Raw genomic sequence first — 24,178 nt, 5'->3', positions numbered from 1 at the left:
CTTGATCCCCTCTCACCTTCAGTTTCTTCATCTGTAAAATGGGAGAGTTGGAATATATAATTTCTAACATTCTATCCACTTCTAACATTCTTTGAGTCCTGTTTTCTGAACATAAATGGCCATTCTACTTATAGAATATTTAAATTTTTTATCTCCTCTTTCCATTTGATATCTAGTTATAATTTCAAAAGAAGCAATTTTAAAAACAGCTTTGCAATTTGATTTTTAAAATAAACTGCCCAGTACATTATGTGATGCATATAAGTAAAACAGATGGATGAAAAAGATGTTGTTGAGTCATACTGTTCAGCCTCCTAAACACACATGCTGATAACAGTGTCTCCAACTAATCTTTTTTTCCCCCTATCATTTGTGAATGTTCTGTACTGATTCACCTGATCATGTTTATAGGACTTGGAAATATGTACTCTAATTTTCTTCTTCTTGGCAACAGTTTTAATTTGTCTCTATTAATTGTAGTCAGGGCTTCTAAATGAATACCCTGAATTCTGCCAAGAAGATAAAATAATTTGAATTTTAAATATAATTGAAACCTGCGTATGTAATGGTGGGTTTTTCTCCCCTTCCCCAATTAATCAATTGATGGACTTAGTGAAGTTTTAAATATGTAAACAAAATGGATTATAACCTGTGATCTCTTTATAAAGTGTTTAGTCATTTGAACTTGGTGAATTTTTTCATTTTGCTGTACAAAATGATTAGCTGAATTATACATACCTCTTGGCCTATGAAAGAATCAGACAAACATAAGCCATCTTTGAAGCTAGAAGTCTATTAGAAAAGTAATCAAGCCTCAGGAGTACCTCAAAGAGGTAAATCCCTATAGCTATACAAGAGGGAAGCAAAGAGAATATGAGTGGGGAGAAATATGTCTAGAGGAAGCATTTCACTTCTCTCCCACCGCCATTGACTATGGTCATTGGAGAGATTGTACAATCAAAAACAATGCATTCAAAAGGGAATTGGGAACACACTGCACAAATTAGGCAATTCAAGGACAGGCAGCTTCAGGACTCTACAAGGGTATTGACTCTAAGAACCCAGGAGAGAGTGAGGTTGTTGTTCAGTCACATCCTACTCATTGTGACCCTGTGGACCCTAATAGCATGCCAATACTGGCCATGGGGTTATCTTGGCAAAGCTCCTGGAGTGGTTTGCCATTTCCTTCTCCAGCTCATTTTACAGATGAGGTAACTGAGGTAAACATGGTTAAATGACTTGCTCAGGGTCACACAGATAGTAAGTGTCTGAGGCCAGATTTGAACTCTGATCCTCTTGGTTCCAGACCCACTGCTCTATCTACTACACCACCTAGTTGCCACCTGAAGAGAGCTATACTTAAAGGTAACTTCATAAAGACTCCATGAAAGGAGAAAAGAACTTCCAGCTATCAAGAGCTGTGAGCTTACCCTTTGCCCAAATGGATTCTATAAGTTTGAGACTACTCTCTTCAGTGACCATGCATACGCAAAGGGAGAATATGCTAGTTTGGGGAATATTTCCGTAACAACTGTCTTTACTGTACTACCTTAGCAAATATCCTTTGCTAAAAGCTAATTAAATCTCACTGACTGATAAATGATGCAGAGCTTAGCAGATGGGAGCTCATGAGTAACAGTAATAACAACTTCTTTGCAACAGAAAACTCTCCCAGGGACCAACTGCCCTCTCTCTCTCTCCAGTAGCAGCCTCTTATACACATAAGGGAATTTATTAAGAAAGAATAATTCATATTAGTTTCATCTGTATCTGATGGGTGAGCTTTTACCCTCCTTATAAAGTCAAGTCTGAATGTATTATATCTTAATTTATTTCTTTTCTGTATTACACAAAAATTGGGATTATGCTAACTTTATTTTGCCTTTTATTAGCTTTTATTTACTAGGGAATGTAATATCTGAAGGCATATATCTTAGCAAAAAACAAACAAACAAACAAACAACAAACCCCAAACCTCTGACTACTGGCTATATGACAAAGTGAGAAGGGATTCTGATGAACAGAAGTCGACAGTCAAAGGAGAAACTTGTCAAAGAATGGTTAGAGGTTATGTTTGGACAGTGGAGATTTAGTGTGATAACATAGCCAAACTCATCCATATAGAGGCCAAGATGTTCATTCTGGGGACTTCAGTCATTTGCTTGGTTATTTAAATTAATCCAGTTAACTAAATAATTATATATTTGTCCAATTTTGATTCTGCCCTGGCAAAGTAGCACAAGCTATGGTTGTAACTAGAAGCCTAATACCATGAATGAAACCCATCCCTAGCATTTGATCCTTCCCTGTGTCACATAGACTTTCTCCGTTAGCTCTGAGTCTCCTGCTCAGGAGGTGGGAAAGCACAGGAGAAGTACATTGCTTTGGAATCAGAGAATCTGCTTTCTTCCCATGGCTCTGGTACTTTACTACCTATGCAAGTTTGGATGAGTCATTTCATTTCTCTAGGCCTCAGTTTCTCGTTTGTAAAATTAGGGTGCCAGATTAGGTAGCTTCTAAGGTCTCTTCCAACTCTAGATTTATGATCCTATCACCCCTAGTTAGATTAGGCTACCTTCCTTTTTCTAGTCAGAGCTTAAACACTGGGGCTTTGCCCAAAGGTGGAAATATTTTTAATATCAGTAGACCAGGAGTTGAGGACAGTGTGAGTTAAGAAGTTGGGAAAAGGAAACTAGGTTCTGAGTATCTGTGACAGTGCTTCTTTAGGCACCTCCCTTTACCCCCTGTATCATAAAGACATTCCTAATGTGCCCAGACCCATCTTATCTTCTCCCCCCAGAGCTGTTTCTCTTTTCTCTCACCGTTTCAGGTGGACCCGATATTCTCCTGCTCTCCCTCTGCAAAGAGCAACAGAATTTGCCCTTCTACTTCGCTCAGCTTAGGGGCATGGTTTCCCCTTGATCTGGAAAATCTGCGTAAAAATTTTTGACCCTCCCTTTGTACCAGAGAAGTTGGAATTTTTCTTTTTCTTTTATGGGGTGTTTACAATAAGTACCTTTTGTAAATTTTGAGTTAAGTATTTGGTCATAGGCTTTGTGTCCTCTGCGCCTTCCTCAAACCTCCCCCCCAAATTCCTATTTAATTTCTTATGCCGACCCGTGATATATTGAAGCCATGAAGGGAAAGTCATGATGTGGCAGGGATAACTGTACTTCCCATAAAGGGTGAGGATTACTCTCAGTTTTACCTTGTTTATTTCATCCGGCGTGAAAGGGAAGGGATGGGACGGAATAAGCACTAATATGGTACCTAATATTTGCCAGCTGCTTTTACAAATACCTCATTTGATTCTCAAAACAACCTTGGGAGGTAGGTGCTATTATTATAATACCAATTTAACAGTTGAGGAAACTGAGGCAAAAATAGGATAAGTGACTTGCCCAGAGTCAAACAGCTAGTAAGTGTCTGAGGCTACATTTGAATTCAGGTCTTCCTGGCACCAGGCCCAGCACTCTATCTATTGAATCACTGAGGCCTCTCTGTTGAACCCCACAGGTTGGATGAGATAATCTCTGAGATCTCCTATAGAGATTTTTTTCCTCTTAAGTCACTTTTGTCACTACTTCTCCTTCCCACTCAACTGACTGTCTTAATTCCTACAGTATTGTCATGTGGAATAGTGGATAGAGTCAGGTCTTGGAGTCAGGAGGACCTGGGTTCAGGTAGCAGCTTTGAGACACACTGATTCTCTCTGCCTTAGTTTCTTCACTTGTCAAATGTATATAACAAAACTTGCTCTATGATCATCACAAGTTTGTTTTGAGGATTTGAGTGAGAGAATAAAGAGGAAAGTGCTTTGGGAAATTGAGGGTCTTACAAATGCAAAAGATTATTGTCATTTCATTGAATAAGGAATTTGAGCCTTGTAAACTCACCACACGCAGCCTGAGGTTCCATAGACTATGTATCTCTATAAAACAAAACAAAACTTCTTAATCTTCCAATCTCTAGCAATCTTAGAATGTAGGAAGTTCTTTGTTTGTTTGTTTGTTTTGAGGCAATTGGGGTTAAGTGACTTGCCCAGGGTTACACAGCTAGTAAGTGTTATTTGTCTGAGGCCGGATTTGAACTTAGGTCCTCCTGACTTCAGGGCTGGTACTCTATCCACTGTGCTACCTAGCTGCCTCAATATATGAAGTTCTACCAGAGGCAGAATGATAATAACAACCAGTACCTACAGCCTGAGGCAAACAGCATGAAATGGGACCTCAAATCAATTTTGTAATTCACATTTTTAATACATATATATGTATATATATATGTGTGTACATATATATATATACATATATATGTATATATATATGTGTACATATATATATACATATATATGTGTGTGTATATATATATACATACATACACTCATATTGTAAACCCCAATTTATTGTCTAAGAAAGAGACAAATGAAATTGGGTGTGTGTGTCCGTGGTTTAATTTCTCTCAAGCTGGCTTCACATGTATTGCATGGGAGGTCAGTCCAAAACTGGGCCCTCCTAAGGGATCGGTTTGGGATTTTGGAGTACAGCCTTATATGCCTTTGGAAGAGTAGGTTGTCCCAAGGGGTGCCAATCTACAGTGACTGGTTGATACACTAAGAGGTGGGTCATATCAAAATGAGGCCTTGAGTATGTACCTTAGATCACTCAGTCCACAGGGGCCAACATCACCTGCCATCAAAGGAAATACCACCCCCAGTTTTGGGAGTCTGTCTCCACCCAGCCTGAGTAGAATAAAATCATTTCGGGCCTGGGTTAGAGTTTGACCAAGAAAAGAAGATTCAATGCAATCTCATTATCAGAAATGTCCTTCTGGACAACTTTGAAGCAGAAGGCTGGCGGGGGGAGCTCTGAGTCTCCAGGACACAGATTACCAAGAGAAATAATTTTTCACAATATGCACACACATATACATATGTGTATGTATATGTGTGTACATATTATATATGTAATAATAGATTATTTGTCTACATGATTTTGTCTACATGATTATTTGTATACATGTAAAGCCCATTATTTCAACTGTGAAGGAAGCTCTCAGTAAGAGATCCCCTCCATCAATACTGTTTAGGACCTGCTCTCTGATTTATAGGGGCCTGAGAGAGATGCATGGAAGAGAGGAGGGATGGAGAAACCATTTGGTTACAAAATTTGAAGACTTCATAAGGTATATAACTTCGAAAATAGTGACCTTGAAATTGAAAACCTCTCCCTCTCTCCCTCTCCCCTGCATCTTTTGCTCAGGCAGGTTATGGTGGTATTTCAAGGGCATAGGCTTGTACTCCAGGATGGCCCCATCTGCCACTGATTTCTATGCTTTGCTGGTGTTCAGAGCAGAGAAGTTAATACACCTGGGGAAGGGGGAAGAGGGCAGAGAGCAGCTTGAGAGGGGGGAGTGAGAGCCTAAAGTGAGAAGGCACGAAGATAAATATGAGACATAAGAACATAGGAAGTGAGTTTATGGAGGATGACTTTGAATCCTGGTGAGTATTTTTACATGCTTTCAATGAATTTGTTTAAAGAAGCAAAGGATATTTGAGGATGGCCAACTCAGCTTCCCTTCTATCCTCTTCATTGTTTCCCATTTTTTGTTTGTTTTTTCCTTTTTTTAAAGTTTACTGTCCCCTTCTTAAGAGAGAGAGAAGAAATAAGGTTTAGTGAAAAGAACACTGGACTGCTTGTCATAAGGTTTAAATTCTAGTCCAATCTTGGTGACTAATCACCATGGGTAAATCACTTGCCTCTCCTACCTTCTATTTTCCCATTTGTAGAATGATAGGGTTGGACTGGATGATCTGGGAAATTTTATTTACTCTTCATGCCTCTCTCTAAAAACTACAACACCAACAATCTCATGTTTCTATGATTATTAAAAACTTATGAGCTACTGTACTCAATAAAATTGACCATTTTTTAGGTAACAAACATTTATTAAACACAGTATTCCAGGCTCTATTGAAACTAAGAGCTGCGAATACAAAGAAAGGTAAAAATAGCCCTGGATCTCAAAGAGCCCTCATTGTAATGAGACAGACTACATATATTCAGAAATGGGCTTTGGGCAAAAGTGAGATGATAATGAGGGATAGGCAATTAACTTCTTTCAATTCTTCTTCCTGTTTTGGAAACTCATCCTGAGAAGTGAGTTCATAATATCTTATATGTTGAGCTGTAAGTGACTTTAGAGGTCATTGTATTCAACTCAATTTACTGGGACCTAGGGAGTAAGTGTTGGTCATGCAGCAGACCTAGAATGTAAACCAAGATCTGTCTCTAAGTCTAGTGTGCTTTTCATTGAAATAAATCAACAAGATTTTAAGTGCCTATCATGTGCCAAGCACTGAGGAGTAAAGGCAAAAATGAAATAATTCATGCCTTCTAAGAGTTTATAATCTGTACCTTGAGTTACTAACATCCTTCAATTTCTTTGTTATTTCCTCTTCAACTCACTTACCATGGAAATCTTTTTAGACATACTGGAAACTGTTCTGCCAGAAAATGCCGGCTCTTAGAAGCTACTTAATCTGGAAGCAGTCGTAAGAGGTTTGCTTCTTGGGTGACCTGTGGAATGGGCTTTTCCAGAAACTGAGTAACAAATACTCTTGAAAAATCGCTTTACTAAACTTTGATTGTTTTGGCAATTTGTCACAGTGATGTTGGTTTTTCTCCCCCTTCTCCCTTCTACTTTCTGGGTTGTATGGGGAGACCCAGTGCCTGTGGCCATTGAATGTTATATTCTGTAGTGATTTCTGTTCCCTTTTAAAGACAATGTTATTGTTGAGTTGGAGGCAGAGGTTCTGATGGGTGAATGGAGGGTGATATAACTCACTTTGAGTCACTTTTTCCAGTGTAAAATGATTTAGTAAATGGTTGGTAAATGATCTTTATACTAATGGAGTCAGGCAGCCCCTGGGGCCACATTATACCTTTCCTCCAGCCATTAGTACTACTGTTTGGAGCTGCTTCTGTGGATGAATCAGTAACAGCCTTTACAAAAGGTCTGGGTAATGAGCAAGAGACATAATAGTGAATGACTTGACCATCCCCTGTCAGTCATAGCCCTTCCTTTGTTTTGTTTTCAGAAAAAGTACAGCCAACTTTATAGGAAGAGTCTTCATTCTGTCGTTAAGTCACAGGCTCCCCAGAATTGGGAGGAGAGGAAATGGAGGATGGCCACAGGAACAGTGACCACAGAGGGGCAGCAGAGGCCGTGAAACTGAGGCCTGCTCAAGGAGTTGCTGCCAGCCAGAAATGGAGCATCCTGCTCAGCCGGCCAGCTGGCAATTTCCTGTAGGGAGCAAGTGTCCTCCTACTCAGACACGGGCCATTTCCTCGTCTCTTTTCCTTTAACCTCCACCAACATTCGGAGAGCCCCTTCTCCAAGAGTCTAGGGAGCAGTTTCCTGTAGAGCCAATTAGTTCTTCCTCTGGCCCTACTGACCTCTGATTTTCCCATTTGTTGGTTTGTTTTTCTCCCTGTACGAGGGCTCCTCCTCTCACCCTCCCGCACAGTCCTGGTCTCCTCACTCACACCCCACATTCTATTTTTTAATCTTTTTCCATCGTCTTGTGGATGATCAATAGTAGTTAGCACCCTCCCTCAAACCATAGGTGGGATATGAGGCACAGAGGATTAGTGCTGGGCAGATGTGAGCAATAAGAGGGTAATAGTTAAAAGAACTCAACAAGGGACCTATCCAGCATTCTCAGCCCCCACCATCCAGAACTAATCATTTCTTAGTATACCACTATTCCCTATTGAACCTTCCCTGCAGTGTGTATATGTGTGAGTGTGTGTGTGTGTGTGTGTGTGTGTGTGTGTGTGTGTGTGTGAGAGAGAGAGAGAGAGAGAGAGGAGAGAGAGAGAGAGAGAGAATGAGACTACATTACAGCTGACCTATTTGTAGGGGACTTGCTTAAAACCTTATTAGAAAGGTGAGGAACTGGAGAACAGAAATCATATCCATGTCCATTTTGGTTTATAAGGACTCCTATTTCTTTATTTTTTTTCTTTGAGAAAAGAATCTTTAAATTATTTATAGTATAACTCTATGCTGGGATGCCTGTATGATGAAAGATCTGGTTTACTTCTAAATGAATGAATGAAAAATATTTATTAAATACTCACTTTGTGCTAAAGGTTAGGAATACAAATAGAAAAGTGACAGCCAATATTCTGAAATTCATATTTTAATAGAGGAAAATAGGACACATAGGAGGTTTCAACTGTAAGTCCAATGGAAAAGTCTAGTGGTCCCTAGGATGCAGTGACAAGGCAGACGAGAATTCATCTTCATTAGTTATAGAGTAATTAAACATTTAACAAGTGCTTCCTATGTGCTGGGCATTGTGCTAAAGGCTTGGAATATAAGAACAGCAATAAGTTCTTCTCTCAAGGAACTCACATTCTAATGTGGAAAAGACACACAAACAACTATGTACATATGAGATATATACAATGCAAATGGCAGATAAAATCAGAGGGGAGGGGCAGGGACTGCAGAGGCCTCTTGCAGAAAGTGAAATTTAAGCTAATTCTTTAAGGAGGCCAAGAAATCAGGAGATAGAGGTGAGGAGGGAGAGAATTCAGGGCATAGAGGACAGGCAGTGAAAGGGAAAGGAATTAGGAGATGGAGTGTGGTGGAAAAACAACAAAATAGACCAATGTAGTTGTGTCATTAAGTACCTGGTAGAAAGTAGGAGGTAAAAATACTGAAAAGGCAGGATGGGGTCAGATTATGAAGGATTTAAATGCCAAGCAGAGAATTTTATAGTTGATCATGGGGGAGGGGAGTGATAGGTAGCCATTGGAGCTTACTGAGTAGAATGGTGGCATGGCCAGATCTGTGCTGTAGGAAGAATAACTTTGCAGTTTAGTGGAGGACACCCTGGAATGGGGCAACCCAAGGTAGGGAAATCAACCAGAAGGTATTGTGATATTGAGATTGTCTAGATGTGAAATTATAAGGTCCTAAACCGGGGTGGTAGTTGTGTGAGTGGAGAGAAGGGCATATATATGAGAGATTTTATGAAAATAGAAATGAGAAGACTTGACAAGAGATTGGATTTGTGGAGTGAGTTTGAGTGAGGAATTAAGTATGATAGTTAGGTTGTGAGCCTATGTGACTAGGAGAATGGTGGTACCCTTGGCAATAACAGGGAAGTTGAGGAAAATATGATTTTTGGGGGGAATGAGATGAAGAAAGAGCTCAAAAATGAGTAGGATCTGGGGATTATATACATAAAGATGATTATTGAATCCTTAGATGCTTAGGAGATAGTATAAAGGGAGGAGAGAAGAATACCAGGACAAATGTTAGCAAATACTCATGGATAGAAGGTATGATATGGATGAAGGACCAGCAAAGGAGAATGAGAGGGAGGAGTGAGACCGGAGGAGAACCAGGAGAGAGCAGAGTATTTAGGAGGAGAAGGTGATCAAAAGCTGCTGACAGGTAAAGAAGAATGAGTATTGAGAAAAAGATTTGGCATATAGGTGATTGTTGGTAGAGACAGCAGTTTTAGTTGACAAATGAGGTCAGAAGCTTGCTTGCTTCTGACAATGAAGAAGAAGAAGAAGAAGAAGAAGAAGAGAAGAAGAAGAAGAAGAAGAAGAAGAAGAAGAAGAAGAAGAAGAAGAAGAAGAAATCTACTAGTACATTAGTAGAGATAGCTTTCTCATGGAGTTGTTATTTTGTCCTTCATCCTCAAAGAGGAAGCTGACATCTGGAAGATTGTGCCATGACTTACAAATGAATTGGATTTAAGTGAGGGAGGGCTGTGCAAGGCAACCAGCCTCACTTCTCCTCTGGAGCCATCTGGGTCCAGTGGCAAGATAGAGATCAGAATGACTGGAGTATAGCCAAAAAGGGGAGGAGAGATTCAGGATGGGATAGTAGGATTTTTAAAGAAGAGGGGGAGGCAGTCCTGAATGTCCAGCTGCCGATTGAACACTCTTAACTGGATATGTTATAGACATCTTAAGCCTAACATGTGCAAACCGAACATCATTTCCCTAAAATCCTCGCTTCTTCCTAACTTCCATGTTACTCCTCAGTTGTTTGTCCTTCATTCTTGAAGAGGACCCGTGACATCAGGAGGGTGATGTTTTGACTTGTCTTTGACATCAGCCTCACTTTCACCTCCAGAGTCATCTGAGTTCTGTTTAGTACTCTTACTGTACTATCACTATTCCTCCAGTCATATAGTTCTGCAACCTAGTATTGTCCTTGACTCCTCCCTCTCATAACTTAGCATATCCAGTAAGTTATCAAACCCTGTTGATTCTACCTTCATTACATCTCTTTATACTTCTTCCTCTTCCATCACCCTGGTTCAGGCTCTCATAATTTCACATTGTGTTATTGTAATATTATTCTATTAGATTTCTCTGCCCCAAGTCTCTTTCCACTCTAGTCTATCCTCCATTCAGCTGTCACAGTGATTTTCCTAAGGCACAGGTCTGACTGTATGCCTCCCTAAAACTCCAATAGCTTCCTGCTACTCCCAGGACCAAACATAAAATGCTCTGGTTGGCATTTAAAGCCCACAATAACCTGACTTCTTCCTACCTTGCCAGTCTTCCACCTTCCCTGCTCTATGATCTACCCTCTATGATCCAGCTACATTGGCTTACTTGCCACTCCTTAAAAAGAACTTCATGCCTTTTCATTGTCTGGAATGTTCTCTCTCCTCATCTCCATCTCCTGGCTTCCAGGCCCAGCTAACATAACATTTTTTTTTCAAGAAACCTTTCCTGATTCCTTTCCTCTGAATTGATCTTCAATTAAGCATATATCCATATATCTGTATGTCTTATTTTTCCATAATTATTACCTGTAGAGGCAGTTGTGGAAATGCAACCTAACAAGGTTTGCTTTCAATAGTGAGAGCTGTGGGGGTCTAGCCTGTTAGCAGAGTTGGTATTCTGGGGTTCACTGCTTTTTCTGGGGCTTTTGGGCTTGCCTGAGTTTGGTTGTTGCTGGTGGTATGTCTTTCTACACAAGTGTTTTTCCCCTCTTGGTACTCAAGAGCTACCCTTTGACTGAATCTAAACTTCACAGAATAAATCCCCTTCATCAAAGGATTTGTTCTGTAAAACTTGGACTCAGGCAAAAGGCCGCACCCAAGGGACCTAGAAGGCCACTTGTGGCCTTCAGGCTGCAGGTTCCCCACCCCTTTGGAGGTGCTGTAATTCCTGAGACTTGTGGCCTCTAGGTCCTGAGCTGTCTCTACTGGGATCTGAGGGGAGTGGTGGTTTAGATGTTGCTTTGACTCTCCAGCATAAGCTGCCTCTGTAAGGATGCATCATCTAGGCTGGTTTACTTTTGGAGGATATTTCCCTATTATCCAGCTCAGAGTCAGAGTCCTAGGAGAGCTTTACATTTGATATCCCATTGCAGGCCTGCAATACACTGGCTGCAGCACACTGAAAACAGCCTTACCATGACAGAGAACACTAAAAGGGTAACAGAGACCCTATACGGCACATCAAGACCCAGCTCATCACAAGCTTAAGGAAAAAAAATTCAACATTAAATTGCTCTATAAGTGTGGATTATGGCTCTTAATGGTGTAATTAGCCATGTAGCAAAACAATGAGCAACTGGTAGAAATGAGAATACAGCTAGGTCCTGATTAGTGCAAATAATAGATCCCCCAGGTATGTATATTCAAATTTGTATTGTTTGAAGTTATAATTATGTAAAATATGGTAATTGGTTCTAGCCCAATGGATATATGTAGTGTAAACTTGAATAATGCAAACCACTTCAGGAGATTCATTATTCACATAATTGGGGCTTAACTACTACTTACTACTACTAGTAGGTAGCATTTATATGCTACTTTAAAGTTTGTGAGGTGTTTTATTCATGTTGTCCCATTTTGTCCTCACAACTCTAGAAAATAGGTGCTATAATTATCCTCTTTTTACAGATGAGCAAACTGAGGTCAATTGAGGTTAAATAACTTGCTTGGTCACACAGTTAGTCATGAGGCCAGATTTGGACTAGATCTGTCCTGAAACCCTCAGGCCCAGGCCTCTCTCTATTAAGTTCAACCTAGCTTCCTAATTAGAGATAGATTTTTGACTTAATATGAGAAAAAAGTTGCTAACTTCAACCACCAGGTAGCATTCATATTACTTATTACTTCTCCTGTTCATTAAGAAGGATCTGGCCTTGGTGCCTCATGCTTACTCTGGTGGTTTTATATAACCAGCCCACCAGGAGGAAATGACAAACTCAGTGGCTCTCAGTGAATGAATTACCTTCTATCCAGCAGTTCTGCATCACTGAGTTGGGAGTAGTTCTGACTTTCTGTCTAGATGGCAATGATTTACCAAAGGGAATCAGCTCTTGAGCCCTCACCTCTGGTAAATCCCACCTCTTCTCTGTAGTAGCTATAGTTCAGTAAACCTTGATATGGTGAAGTTGGCTCCTCATAGTGACAGAAGGCATGCTTGGATACTGTATATGGTACTTTAAATAGAATAACTTAAAAACAATAAAACAATACATAATGATAAAGCAATGCATTAAATATATGTATATATACCCACATGTATATACACATATATGTATATATGTATGTATGCATATACATACATATATACATATATGTATATACACACACGTATATTGTTCAGCTATAGCTCTATAGTCTCTTTCAGATCCTGAGAGTCTCCAGAAAATATGTAAGGTACTCAACCAAGGACTTTAAGATAATGTTCAGTTCAGTTTGCTTAGCCCTTGTGGCTACTTCTCTTTTGAGTGGGCAAAGCATGGTAGACAATAATAATACAGTTCAAAATGATGCTCACCCCATGCATCTAGCAGGGCCAAGCATCAAGTGAAAAACCAAGAACTCAGGCTCTAGGATCCGTCTCAGGGATGTGGCGTGGACTCAGGATCTGGTGTGAATTGATGGCCAATGCCTTTTCTGTCTTTGTTCCTTCTTGTCACTGACAGGGACTTCTAATAAGTTGCTACTGTGGCTAGCCTATCTTTGGAGCCAGGTGAGTAGACTGAATGGCAGGCTCTGACAAGGAGCAGTGCCAGCAATCCAACCTCATGTCTCTCTGATGTTCAGATCTCTTCTATAGCACCTCTATTATGGTTGCATTTCATCATTTCATCTCTTTCTCCTCCTTTCCATAGTCAAATCCCTGACACTTTATGAAGATGGGGGAAGGTGAGCAAGAGTGAGAGAGGTGCTATATAATAATCAGAGTTCTCTAAAGTGATACTAGTTCCATGGAAAATAGTGAGTTCCTCATCTCTGATGGTCTTCAGCAGAAGATTTATGACCTGTTCTTATGTATAGAGGAGATGCCTATTCAGTTGTGAGTTCAACCAGATGACCTCTTAGGTCCCTCCATCCAGTATATTCTGTAAAGGTTTTGCCATATCCATTCCTAGGATATACTAGGATAGACTGAGCATGTGGGGCAAGGGTAGTATAACCTAGTGGAATAAGCATTGGAATTGGAGTCAGGGACCTGGGTTCAAATCCCAGGTCTGATCTTTACAAGCTATGAGACCTGAAGCAAGCAATTCTGAGCTTCAATTTTATTAATCTGTAATGTGGGTCTAATGATAGTTATATTCCTTAACTCATCTTTTTTTTTTTTAGGCAAATAACTTTGTGATGCTTCTGGTTCTATGGCATTATGAGCGCTTTTATTACCCAAACTAGGTTGTTTCTACTATATTGGATATTCCTGTTGCTGTCTACCTAACTCTCTTTCCACCAGCTTAGATCTGTTCAGAATATGGTTGAGGGAAAGGAGAAAAAGATTAATTCAGGAAAGTCCAAAAATGAATTTTCCTTTGAAAAAAGGAGCTTAGAAAAGTTTGCATTGGCCCCTGAGAACCTTTCCCCTACCTTTTCAAAACACAGGATTACTTTCTACTAAATCCCCCTTGCTCTCATAATTGTATATTTTCTTCAACTGATGAGGCTTCATGAAGTATGTGTCAGGGGGCACCTTGGGGAACATTTTCCAAACTCCATTTCTCATCAAATGAAAGCATTTCCCTTGTGTGCTGGAAATGATAGACAACATGGAGGGGGAATCTGACACCTTTTGCCTTTGAGCCTTTTCTTTTCTCTTTAAAGGGTTGGCAAGAAAGGCTTTTAGGAGAAAGTAATTCAGGTGTGAAATATAGCCATAGCATTTTCCTAAAAAAGATTGATTTTTCTCTTTAAAGGACAATTTTTCTTCTTAAATGTCCACCACTTCTAGGGAGATAGTTACAACTGAATCTAATTAATTATATCAAAGTTAGCTCTCAGTTTCTACCCTTAATCCTTTTTATACACTGATAATGACATGGAAGAGATCACAGGAGATAATTATTTGACTGGTAAAAGTATAAAATTTGCAGCCAAACCACTGTGTACTTAATTTTTCTCCATATGGAAAATGGACATTTGGAGCTATGTTGTCCTGTTGTACATTAATCTAGTTTACTCACTAAGAAGACTGCGACGTTACTGAATAATGTCCAAAGGAGATAGATCAGAGGTATCAAACAGGTAGAAACAGATTAAAATGTGTTTGAGAAATATTAAACAAAATAAAATATAGTTATATACATATACATGTATATGTATGTGTGTGTGTGTATGTAATGTTAATGTTGTTTTCTAAGTCAACGTGCAGCCTGCAGGGATCCTTATGTATGGTTTACTATTCCCCATTTCTATTTGAGTTTGGCACCACCATAATAGCTTAACTTAACTTGCCAATCAAGCTATATGCTTTTCCTTCCACATTCAACTAGAATTTTTATGGATTGTTTGAAATCTACTAATAGTTGTACCATTCAGTCCCATTACTACCCAATTTATCATATGAATGAAGACAAACAACAGGTCAAAATATGTCCTCAGACACAAGCATTTCATATATATATATATATATATATATATATATATATATAAATGAGATGTGCCAGCATGTTAACAAATTTCGTTGTAACTTAACAATTTAAGTCAAATATTTATTACCTACTGAGTACACAACACTGATCTAGGCATCAAGGAGATACAAATAGAATAAAAAAATCCACCTGTTCCTTTCACCCAGGGAGATTATAGTTTTCTAGGGCATTGTTGTGAAACTCAAAGAGAAGGTGACTTAGAAACCACAAATTAACATTATCTATGTTTTATTGCATTTTTATTTATTTTGTTAAATGTTTCCCAATTACATTTTAATCTTGTTCAGATGCACTCAGGAATCTTGCAGGTGGAGTGGGGCAGGTAGGAAGTCTGATACCTCTGTTCTAGAGCAGTGCTTCTGAAACTGTGGATTGTGAGCCCTTATGGGGTCGCAAAAAATTTGGCAACAGTAAAAAGGTTCCTGAATGTGCAATGACCAAAAATTAATTCAAAATCAAACACATGATGAATCTACAGTATTTCTGGCAGTGCTTGCCTGTATTGCAAGCTTCACTGCAGCTTTGGTTCTGAACACAAAGCATGTGTACTTTGCACTGTGCATGCCCTCAGGCTATGCAATGCCATCAAAAGCTGCCAAAATGCAAAAAGTGGTCTCAAGTGGAAAAAGTTTAAGAAGCACCGTTCTAGAGAATATAACATGTAAAATCAATACACATTTATTAAGTATATATCATATGCCAGACACTGTGCTAAGTTCTGGGGATAGAAATACAAGCTCCCTCAAGGAACTTGCATTCTAATTGGGGAAGATAAAACACAAAAGGGAAGCTTGGGGGAACATGCTAATAGGTATACTGGTAACGTTAATAGAATCAAAAAAGTTAATTTACAGAATTAACCGTGTAATAAAAAAAATAGCATACAAGAGAGGCATACATACAACCATGAGAAGACACAGTAGGGAAAGCTCATTTTACATTGGACAAGGAAGAGACAGCATTTGAGCTGGGTCAATAATAATGGGTGAGATTTCAACAGGTAAAGATTATGGCTTAAGAGGACTTCAAGAATAGGGCAAGGCCAGAAATAGAAAAGCATAACATATTTTTGGGGTGTTTAAGGGCTAGAGTTTAGTATCCATTGGAGAGAGTAGTATGAGACAAAACTGAAAAGGAAAGTCAGCCTTGAATATCAGGCTAAGGTACTTGGACTTCACTGAATAGATAATAGGAAGCTGGTGAAGAATTTTGATCAGAGTAGTGACTGGCTAAAGCACAAGAAAGCTTCATCTAGGGGCAGCTAGATGGCACAGTGGATAGAGCACCAACCCTGAATTCAGGAGAACCTGAGTTCAAATTCGACCTCAGACACATAACACTAGGCAGTCTCCATTATACCTCACTGGAAGTGATGAACATCTGGAAGTGATGAAGATAAATTCCAACACATCTCATAGAAAAATCTTGTAGCTGTCACCATCCCACTTAGCAGAAAAGGAGACTAGTTTATTTGCTCTTTTTGAGGAGGTGATAACAATTGGCCTATGGTAACATCTGCTTTCTAATTTCTTGTAGTTAGAAGAGGAGAAGGAGAAGATGGAAAAGTAGATGTGACTTTCTGCTAAGCTGGCCATTCCCATGAATCACTTGAACTTTTATTTTAGGTTTTACTTGGCAGTTTTTGCATTTTGAAAGATGGGTGATTTCATCACTGTCAGGATTTCCTCCACCAACATAGATTGTGTTTCTTTAATAAAAAGTTCATGATTTGCCTTTGGGCTGAGAAAAATTCTTTCCCTGGTGTTAGAAGCCTATTGAGACTTGTCCTTGGATGACAACAGTTCATTACTAGGCTTGTAACCAAAGTCTTATCATCTTTCTGGGACCAGCCAGATCTTGTGTTCTGCAAACATAGCTGAGGTCCCTGTGTGCTGAGGCATTGGAGGAGAATGCAGTGCATGTCTGTGTGGAGAAGTTTGTATTTTTGTTCTGATAGGAATTGTTAACATTGTAATTTCCAGTATGCAAAGAATTTGGGAGATCATAGTTCTTGTCTTAGCCCTACTACTGTTGGCGTATGGGAAAGACTAGGCTTTCCTTGTCTTTTCCATACTAGAGAAAAGGAAAGTCTAGCTTTTCCTAGGCTCATTTTCCAAACAAGGCAAAAATAGATGAACTACACTTGCTCCATTTGACCTTGTACATTGCAATGGAAGTGTGAGAATAAATGTGAAAATGGCTTTAGTTCTTGAGAGGAAAATCACTATTTAATTATTAATATGGATGGTGGTCAACAGTTAACCTCAGAGATGGAAAAAGTGCCTTTGGAGATTAGCAGCCAGGCTGAAGGTGAATCCATGTTTGAATCAAACCAATATCAGATCTATATTAACTTTTGAATTGGGACCACATTACAGTAGAGCTGATATCACTTCAGACATGATGAGTTGGTTAATTTTGGTTGCTTAGATATCTTAAGACTTATCTCATTTTATTTGGGGAGGAGATACAGCAGTAATTTTAAAGTTATTGGATTTTGTTCTCATCCTGGCTATCCTAGAAATCACTATTCTTATGTGTTTGTTTCTGTCCTTAGTCCTACCCTAAAATGGGAGTGAAAAAATGTCTATGGGCAAGGTTGGCCTTTTGTAAAGATTCTTTTGGATAGCACTTAACCTGGTGTGATTTAAAGAGTCTATAACAAGGGCCCTCTTATCTCAAAGATATCTTTCTTGAGAGGCAGCAAGCTGTAGTGCATAGGATGCTGGGGTTTCAAAGACCAGATCATAAATTTACTTATCTCAAAGAGTTGTTTCAATGATCACATGAGAGAATGTATACAAAGGCTCCACAAATACTAAAACACTAGAAATGTCAATTCTTCTTGCTAATACTATTTCTTGACTTTCTATCGATCTTTCAGAGATCCAACTAGTTCTTTGGGCTATATCAGTCTTATAAGATGAAGATAACCACAAAAGGCAAACACATTGAGTTGTGATTAGTCATTAACATCATTGCAACGTAATTTTTATTTTATAATGTGACAGCTGATAGCTCTCCCCTTAAAGACAAAAGGACAACTAAGTTTCAGTGGTAGGGGTCAGGGAGAGAGAGGAAAATGGAGGGAGAGACAAAGAAACAGAGAGGGAGAGAGAGTTGGGATGGAGTGGGGGGGCCTAATCAATTCTAGGGAGGAAGAGAGACAAGGAGAGAGAGAGGCAAAGGGAAGAATGGACAGGAAGAAGTAGAAAGAATGAGGAAAGGGAGAGACAGACAGACAATATACTGCTGGGATACTGCCTGGAATAAGAAAGATATCAAAGATGCTGAGAATAAATGTTGTTTACTTCATGCCTTTGTCTGAGGCTTATTTTTGTTTATGTGAATTTATGTTACGCATTTAAAAATGGAATGGTAACTAAATCTATTCATCATTCTCAGCAGGATATGAAAGTAGCCATGCAAGGGCTAATTATTTGGATATGGGCTATTTCCATAATTTTCAGCTAGGTAATAAAACATACACATTGTCATAGGTTATTCTTCACTGACTAATTGAATTAAATTCAAGCAGTTTCAGAGCATTTGGTAGATCACAACAGAGTGACCTCCTTGACACTTTAATAAATAGTCCTGCTTTCTGCCCAGTTGTCATTTACCCTTTAGGTACTGTAATGGAGTGTGCTGATAATCATTGCTCTCCATGACAGTTTTCCAGGAGCATGAAATAGGACCATGTGGTTATTAACATATCATGGATGGGTCTAGCAATTTTTTAGGTTAGTTTTATTACTGCCCTTAAGAATTTTTTTTTACTTTCCATTCTTTTCCCTCCCCCACCCAAATTTCTTTTAGCCTTGCCACTGTCACTGAAACATGCAATTGAAACAAAATTAAGCAGACTTCTCTTCACTTCTATTTCCCTATTACTTAGGAGTCAGCCTGTTTTTTTTTTTTGCGTTTTGTTTGTTTTGTCTCTGTTCCTCTTCTATTCCCCAACCCATCCACACACACAGCAGAGAAAATATTTGACAGGAGACCTCTCTGGTCTTCACATTCCCTCACTTGGAAAATGAGAGGGGATGCATTCAGTAGTCTTTAAGAACCTTTCCAGTTATGAAATTCTATGATACTTTAGTTTTAACAACCATGTTGCTTGGTTATATAACTATTTTCAAGAGCAGAGATCTGACCTTTAAAACCTTGCTCAAACCTCAAGTACAGCATAGATTTCTACCTTGTTATCTCCCTCAAATTGTCCTTCTTCAGCTGGCAGCTCTGTGCAACAGTAGTTTTTCCTGGAAAACGTATTTGTTTGAATCTTTATTTCTTTCTCATGGATAATGTGTTAGTCTCTTCAGTATTTTGCATTGAATTCTAGGCCTTTATTTAATCTGGTGTTTGTCTCTTTAGACAAGTTGAATGAAATTCAAATAAGTTTGGCATGTTCAGGTGTTCAGTTAGTAGAAGCCTTCCTAAAGCCAGAATGCACTTTCATTTCGTGTGGACACATAGAGGCCATGAAAAATGGTTAAGGAAATGGGTTCCCAGGAGTTTACTCTCCCTTTCTCCTCTGTCTCTTAGCTTCCCTGACTTCCTTTAAGACTCAGCTCAAATTCCATCTTCTGCAGGAGGCTTTCCCCATCCCTGGTCCCTTTAGTTACAGATGTCTTTCTCTATGAGATTAACTTCCATATATTCTATATAATCTCATATGTATGTACCTACTTATTTACATTTTCTCTCATATTTGAATGGAGCTTCTTGAGTAAATAGACTGCATTTGCTTTCATTCCCAATGCATAGCACATAGAAAGTAATCAATAAATTCTCCTTGCCTGGATCTGACTAAATGAAACAAACTTTAACCATATAATGGGCAAACTAAAAAGTCTGCTTAAAGTGTCTCCCTGAAGTCAGTAGCTGGGCTGGTGAGAAGTTTCCCAGGAATTAGCTCACTGATAAGACCCTACCTACAATGAAACTAATAAGAAAGGGGAATATTAGGTGTGTGTGTGTGTGGTATATGTGGTATATATGTGTTGGGGCTCAGAAATGATTTGCTTGTGAGGCTATTTTATTTTTACCTATCAGTTGTATAAAAGACAGTGTGATGTCATAGACATTTAATAGATGCTTGTTGAATGAGTGAATTACTATGTGATACCAGGCCATCAAAGAGACTTTTTGGTAGATGGATATTTCTACTCCACAAAAGCAAGAACTTTCTCACTTTCTAACAATTAGAGCTGTCAAAGTACTCAGCTGCTCACTAACTTCTTCATTACTATCGCAGTTCAGTCGCTTCGGTTGTGTCTAGCTCTTTGTGAACCTATTTGGAGTTTTCGTGGCAGGTACTAGAGTGGTTTACCATTTCCTTCTCCAGTTCATTTTATGATGAGGAAACTGAGGTGAACAGGGATAAGTGACTTTTCCAGGCTCACACAGCTAGTACACCTCTGAGGCCAGATTTGAACTCAGGAAAATAAATCTTCCTGATTCCAGGCCTGGCATCCTATCCATTGCACCACCTAGAAGTGTTTTAACAGGATAACTAGCCACTTGTTGAGATGCTATAAATGAAAAGATTTGTGTTTCAGGCAGGTGGTTGGACTAGATCAGTGGTGTCAATTTTGAATAGAAATGGGAGCTTCTAAATTATGCATAAGGACCACTGTGGTTCATGTATTGATTTAAAGAACCACACATTTCTTTCTTTTTTCATTAATATATCAACACATTAAAATCAGATAGGAACTACACTGTAATCTGATACAGGTTATACTCAGGAATGATGTGGGTTGGAGTATTTGATGCTTCTGGACTAGATGACCTTTTGGTCTGCTCCAACTCTGAGATTATATGGTTTAATGAACACTTGTGATTATCATTTCTTCTTTTGAGAACTGCCTATCAGTATTCTTAGACTATTTATTAACTGGGGAATGGCTCTTATTCACATGAATTTGAATCAGTTTCTCATATTTTAGACCTTATCAGAGAAACTTGCTGTGAAGTTTTCACTCTAATTGTTTATATCTTATTCTTTATTGGATTTATTTGTGCAAAAATTATTAATTTTCAATCAGCCATGATCTTCTCTATTTCTTGTTTTGTTATAATTTTTTTTTGCTTTCTATAGACTTGGTTGATAATTTATTCCATGTTTCTTCATTTTTCTATGATTTGACTCTATATAAGGTAAAACATCCCATTTGGAGCTTATCTTTATATAAGTCTGAGGTGTTCATCCAAATCTAATTTTTCCATACTGCTGTTCAATTTTCCTAGCAGTTTTTTTTAATTATCAGATATTGAGTCCTTATCCCAGTAGCTGAGGTCTTCATATTTATTGAAACTTTTATTGACTAACATTGTTTTGACATCATGGAGATGGGTGTCTACCAAAGGAAGAGACTAATTAGTGGCTTCCTGCTCCTACAATCTCTGAAAAAGTGAGAACCTCCCTGCAGAATGAATATCTGAATGACATTTGGAGTAAATGACCTGTATTTTAACTGCTTTGTATTTATTCTCTCTATATTTATTTTGCATGTATTTATATTACCTGTTTTTCCTTTAGAATATAACCCCCTTCAGAGTAGGGATTGTTTCATTTTTTACATTTTTATTCCAAGCACCTGGCACATAGTAGGTGCTTAATAAAATTTGTTGTTATGTGGTGATGTTTCTTTTGAAATTAGCTCCCTCTTTTTCCCTGTTATAACTTTCTAGGTGAGAAACCTGGATCTGAACCCGAAGAAGCAAAATTACAGAATGCCAGCAAGCAGATTGTCCAAAACGCCATCCTACGAGCTGTACAACAAGTCTCCCAGGAAAGCCAACAAAAGGAAGAACGTACTACAACCAGCAGGAGCAGACTGCAGCTAGGGATGGGGAAGCTCACCAAGAAGCATGAAAAGAAATAGCCCAGCTCCCCTGGTCTTGCTCTTAGTACTGCTCTGTTTCCAGCCTTCCTCTTAGAATCCAATGTGTCCCACTGCAACATTATCAACAAAGCCAACCAAAGCGCAATTAGCACCTAGAGGTAGTATGATGCCACAGTAGCTGACCAGGATTGCTTTGAAGAGCATTAGGTGACCAAGTCTATATTTTGGCAGTGCCCCTTAAATATATCAGAGGAAGAAAAGTGACATTGAAATTACAGGTACAGTTTGAAGCCCAGTTTCTTCCTGTGGCTTAATATTCTAGCTTTTTTTTTCTTTCACTTCTGCCTTTCTGCATCTGTGTAGAAGTGAGTTTGATTGACCAACTGCGAAGTCCCTGATTTAGTATCTTCCAGGAACAAAACAAAACAAACAACATGATGGGAAAGGGAGGGACTACCATTTCAGATTACTTTGAAATAGAAAGAAAGAGGCTCTCATGGGGGTAGAGTTAAAGTACTACTAAGGCAAATTGAAAACAAAGTGCTAGGACAGTGGTCATTTATAGTTCTCACTGATACTAGAACATGGATAGGGTAAAAGTATATAAAACTACTGTTTAAAAAAAGATTTGAGATTTCTCAAGAGCAAGTTTTCAGGTCATTTTTTTCCTGAATTACAGGGTAGTGGTGGATGATATTTATCCTCTTCTATGCAGAAATCCTTTGGGAACACCAAGAATTCCTTTCACCATCTCAAGTCTTGAAATAAATCAGGCCCTGTGGGCATGAGGTACTCTTGTTTGTTTTTCTTCAATATCATCATGAACATTAGGCAAAATCACTGGACCCTAGAGATGAGGTTCATCCACACTGTAGGCAGTTCTCTTTGGGACTGGCCCTTGGCTCACGGTCTAGGGCGAGCCCTAGGGTATGACAAATACCATTTGATAATATTGTTGAAATCCCAAGCTCTATGTCTTCATTAGTATCCTTTACTCATTTTGGGAAAGATTATTCCACCCACAAGCCAGCTATGACTTTTTTCTTTAATGTGTCATAAAAATCACACAAATTCTTCTCCTTCTCAGCCTCATTTAATTTTTTTTCTAATATTTTGAAATTTGAACACATAATAATGAAGGCAATCTTTGCGATCGTGTAGCGAAAAGTGTGTGTGTGTATATGTGTGTATGAAGTAATTTCTCTTTCAAGCCTTGTGACACATAGTCAATAAAGCCACTTCAGATATGACAAGCCTTATCATAGTCCTTATGACTTTTCCATCTTTAAAATTTTAAGATGCCAACTACAGACCTTTCTATCACTAACATTCAATGATTGGGGAAAAGAGATGAGATTTATAGGAGAGAGAAAAGGTACTTCACCTTTGCTCAAACTTCTCTATGCCATCTCCTACCCTCTTAATAGTAATGCTTATGTCGTCTAGATGAAATAGCAGAGCAGAGGATTGGCAGAGGAATATGGTGACTGATACTGAAATTTTTATTCCAGAATCTCAATATGTTATACTTTCTGTGACGGATGGGGTAGATATTAGCAGAAGAATGAAAGCAATCTCTTCTGTGCTCTGTTAGATGGTCTCCCACTGTGCACAGATGGAATAAAGTCACGGGAAGGGATTAATTTAAATGCAGTTTGCAACCCAAAGATCCACAAAATTTTATAGCAGAATGGGTGATAGTCAAAGTTTAAAAATGTCTAAAGGAAGATGTGTGTGCTGTGAGAATATATTGCATAGCGGAAATGAAAGTATTTAGGGAAAGTACACATAAATAAATTTAAGTGCTTGTATCCTGCAAATAACTGGGTATAATTTATTTCTCTGAGAGCATCTCCATGTTTACTGTTCATGTCTGTCTTATGATTATTAGGAATGACTCCATCAGCCACTTCTCCTGTTTGATGTGTACCTATGTTCATGTTTCCAAGGCAATTGGGAACATCTCTATGGCTTAACATGACAGTGCTCAGACCTCTGTATCTGAATGTTATTTGTAATTAAATACTTTGTCCACATTGGAAGCATTTTGTCTGTGTATTTAAAAAAAAATTCATCACTATGATGTGGGGGATCATTTTATATCTGTATTTCAACATAAAGCATCATGAATCTGCAAAGGGATCCCTAGGCATTAAAAATCAGGGCAATCCAAATGGGTCAGAGCATGTTGCTTTATCTCTTTCCAACAATCAATAATTAGGCACTTACTATTTGCAACTAATGTGTGATTTTAAGAAGGCAATGTCGCCTCAAGACTGTCAAATTATATCAAAGAATAGTTCACATTTCTACTACTTTAAGGTTTGAAAAGTTCTTTTCATGTGTAATTTCTTTTAATTCTT

General features: G+C 38.6%; 1 protein-coding gene across 1 annotated transcript in view; it reads left to right on the top strand.

The window, feature by feature from the left end:
* Positions 1 to 23,857, top strand: part of AKAIN1 (A-kinase anchor inhibitor 1) — a 77,082-nt gene extending 53,225 nt beyond the window's left edge. The window contains exon 3 of the mRNA XM_078151948.1: positions 21,661 to 23,857. Within this exon, the coding sequence (XP_078008074.1) occupies positions 21,661 to 21,854 (194 nt within the window). The 3' untranslated portion in view covers positions 21,855 to 23,857. The remainder of the gene's footprint in view (positions 1 to 21,660) is intronic.
* The last annotated feature ends 321 nt before the right edge of the window (positions 23,858 to 24,178 follow it).

The sequence above is a fragment of the Phascolarctos cinereus genome, unplaced genomic scaffold (genome assembly GCF_003287225.1).
Source record: "Phascolarctos cinereus isolate Bilbo 61053 unplaced genomic scaffold, phaCin_HiC Scaffold_4;HRSCAF=312, whole genome shotgun sequence".
In the NCBI taxonomy this organism is placed as follows: domain Eukaryota; kingdom Metazoa; phylum Chordata; class Mammalia; order Diprotodontia; family Phascolarctidae; genus Phascolarctos; species Phascolarctos cinereus.
The sequence above is the reverse complement of the archived record's forward strand: the minus strand, read 5'-3'. Positions and strand labels throughout refer to the sequence as shown.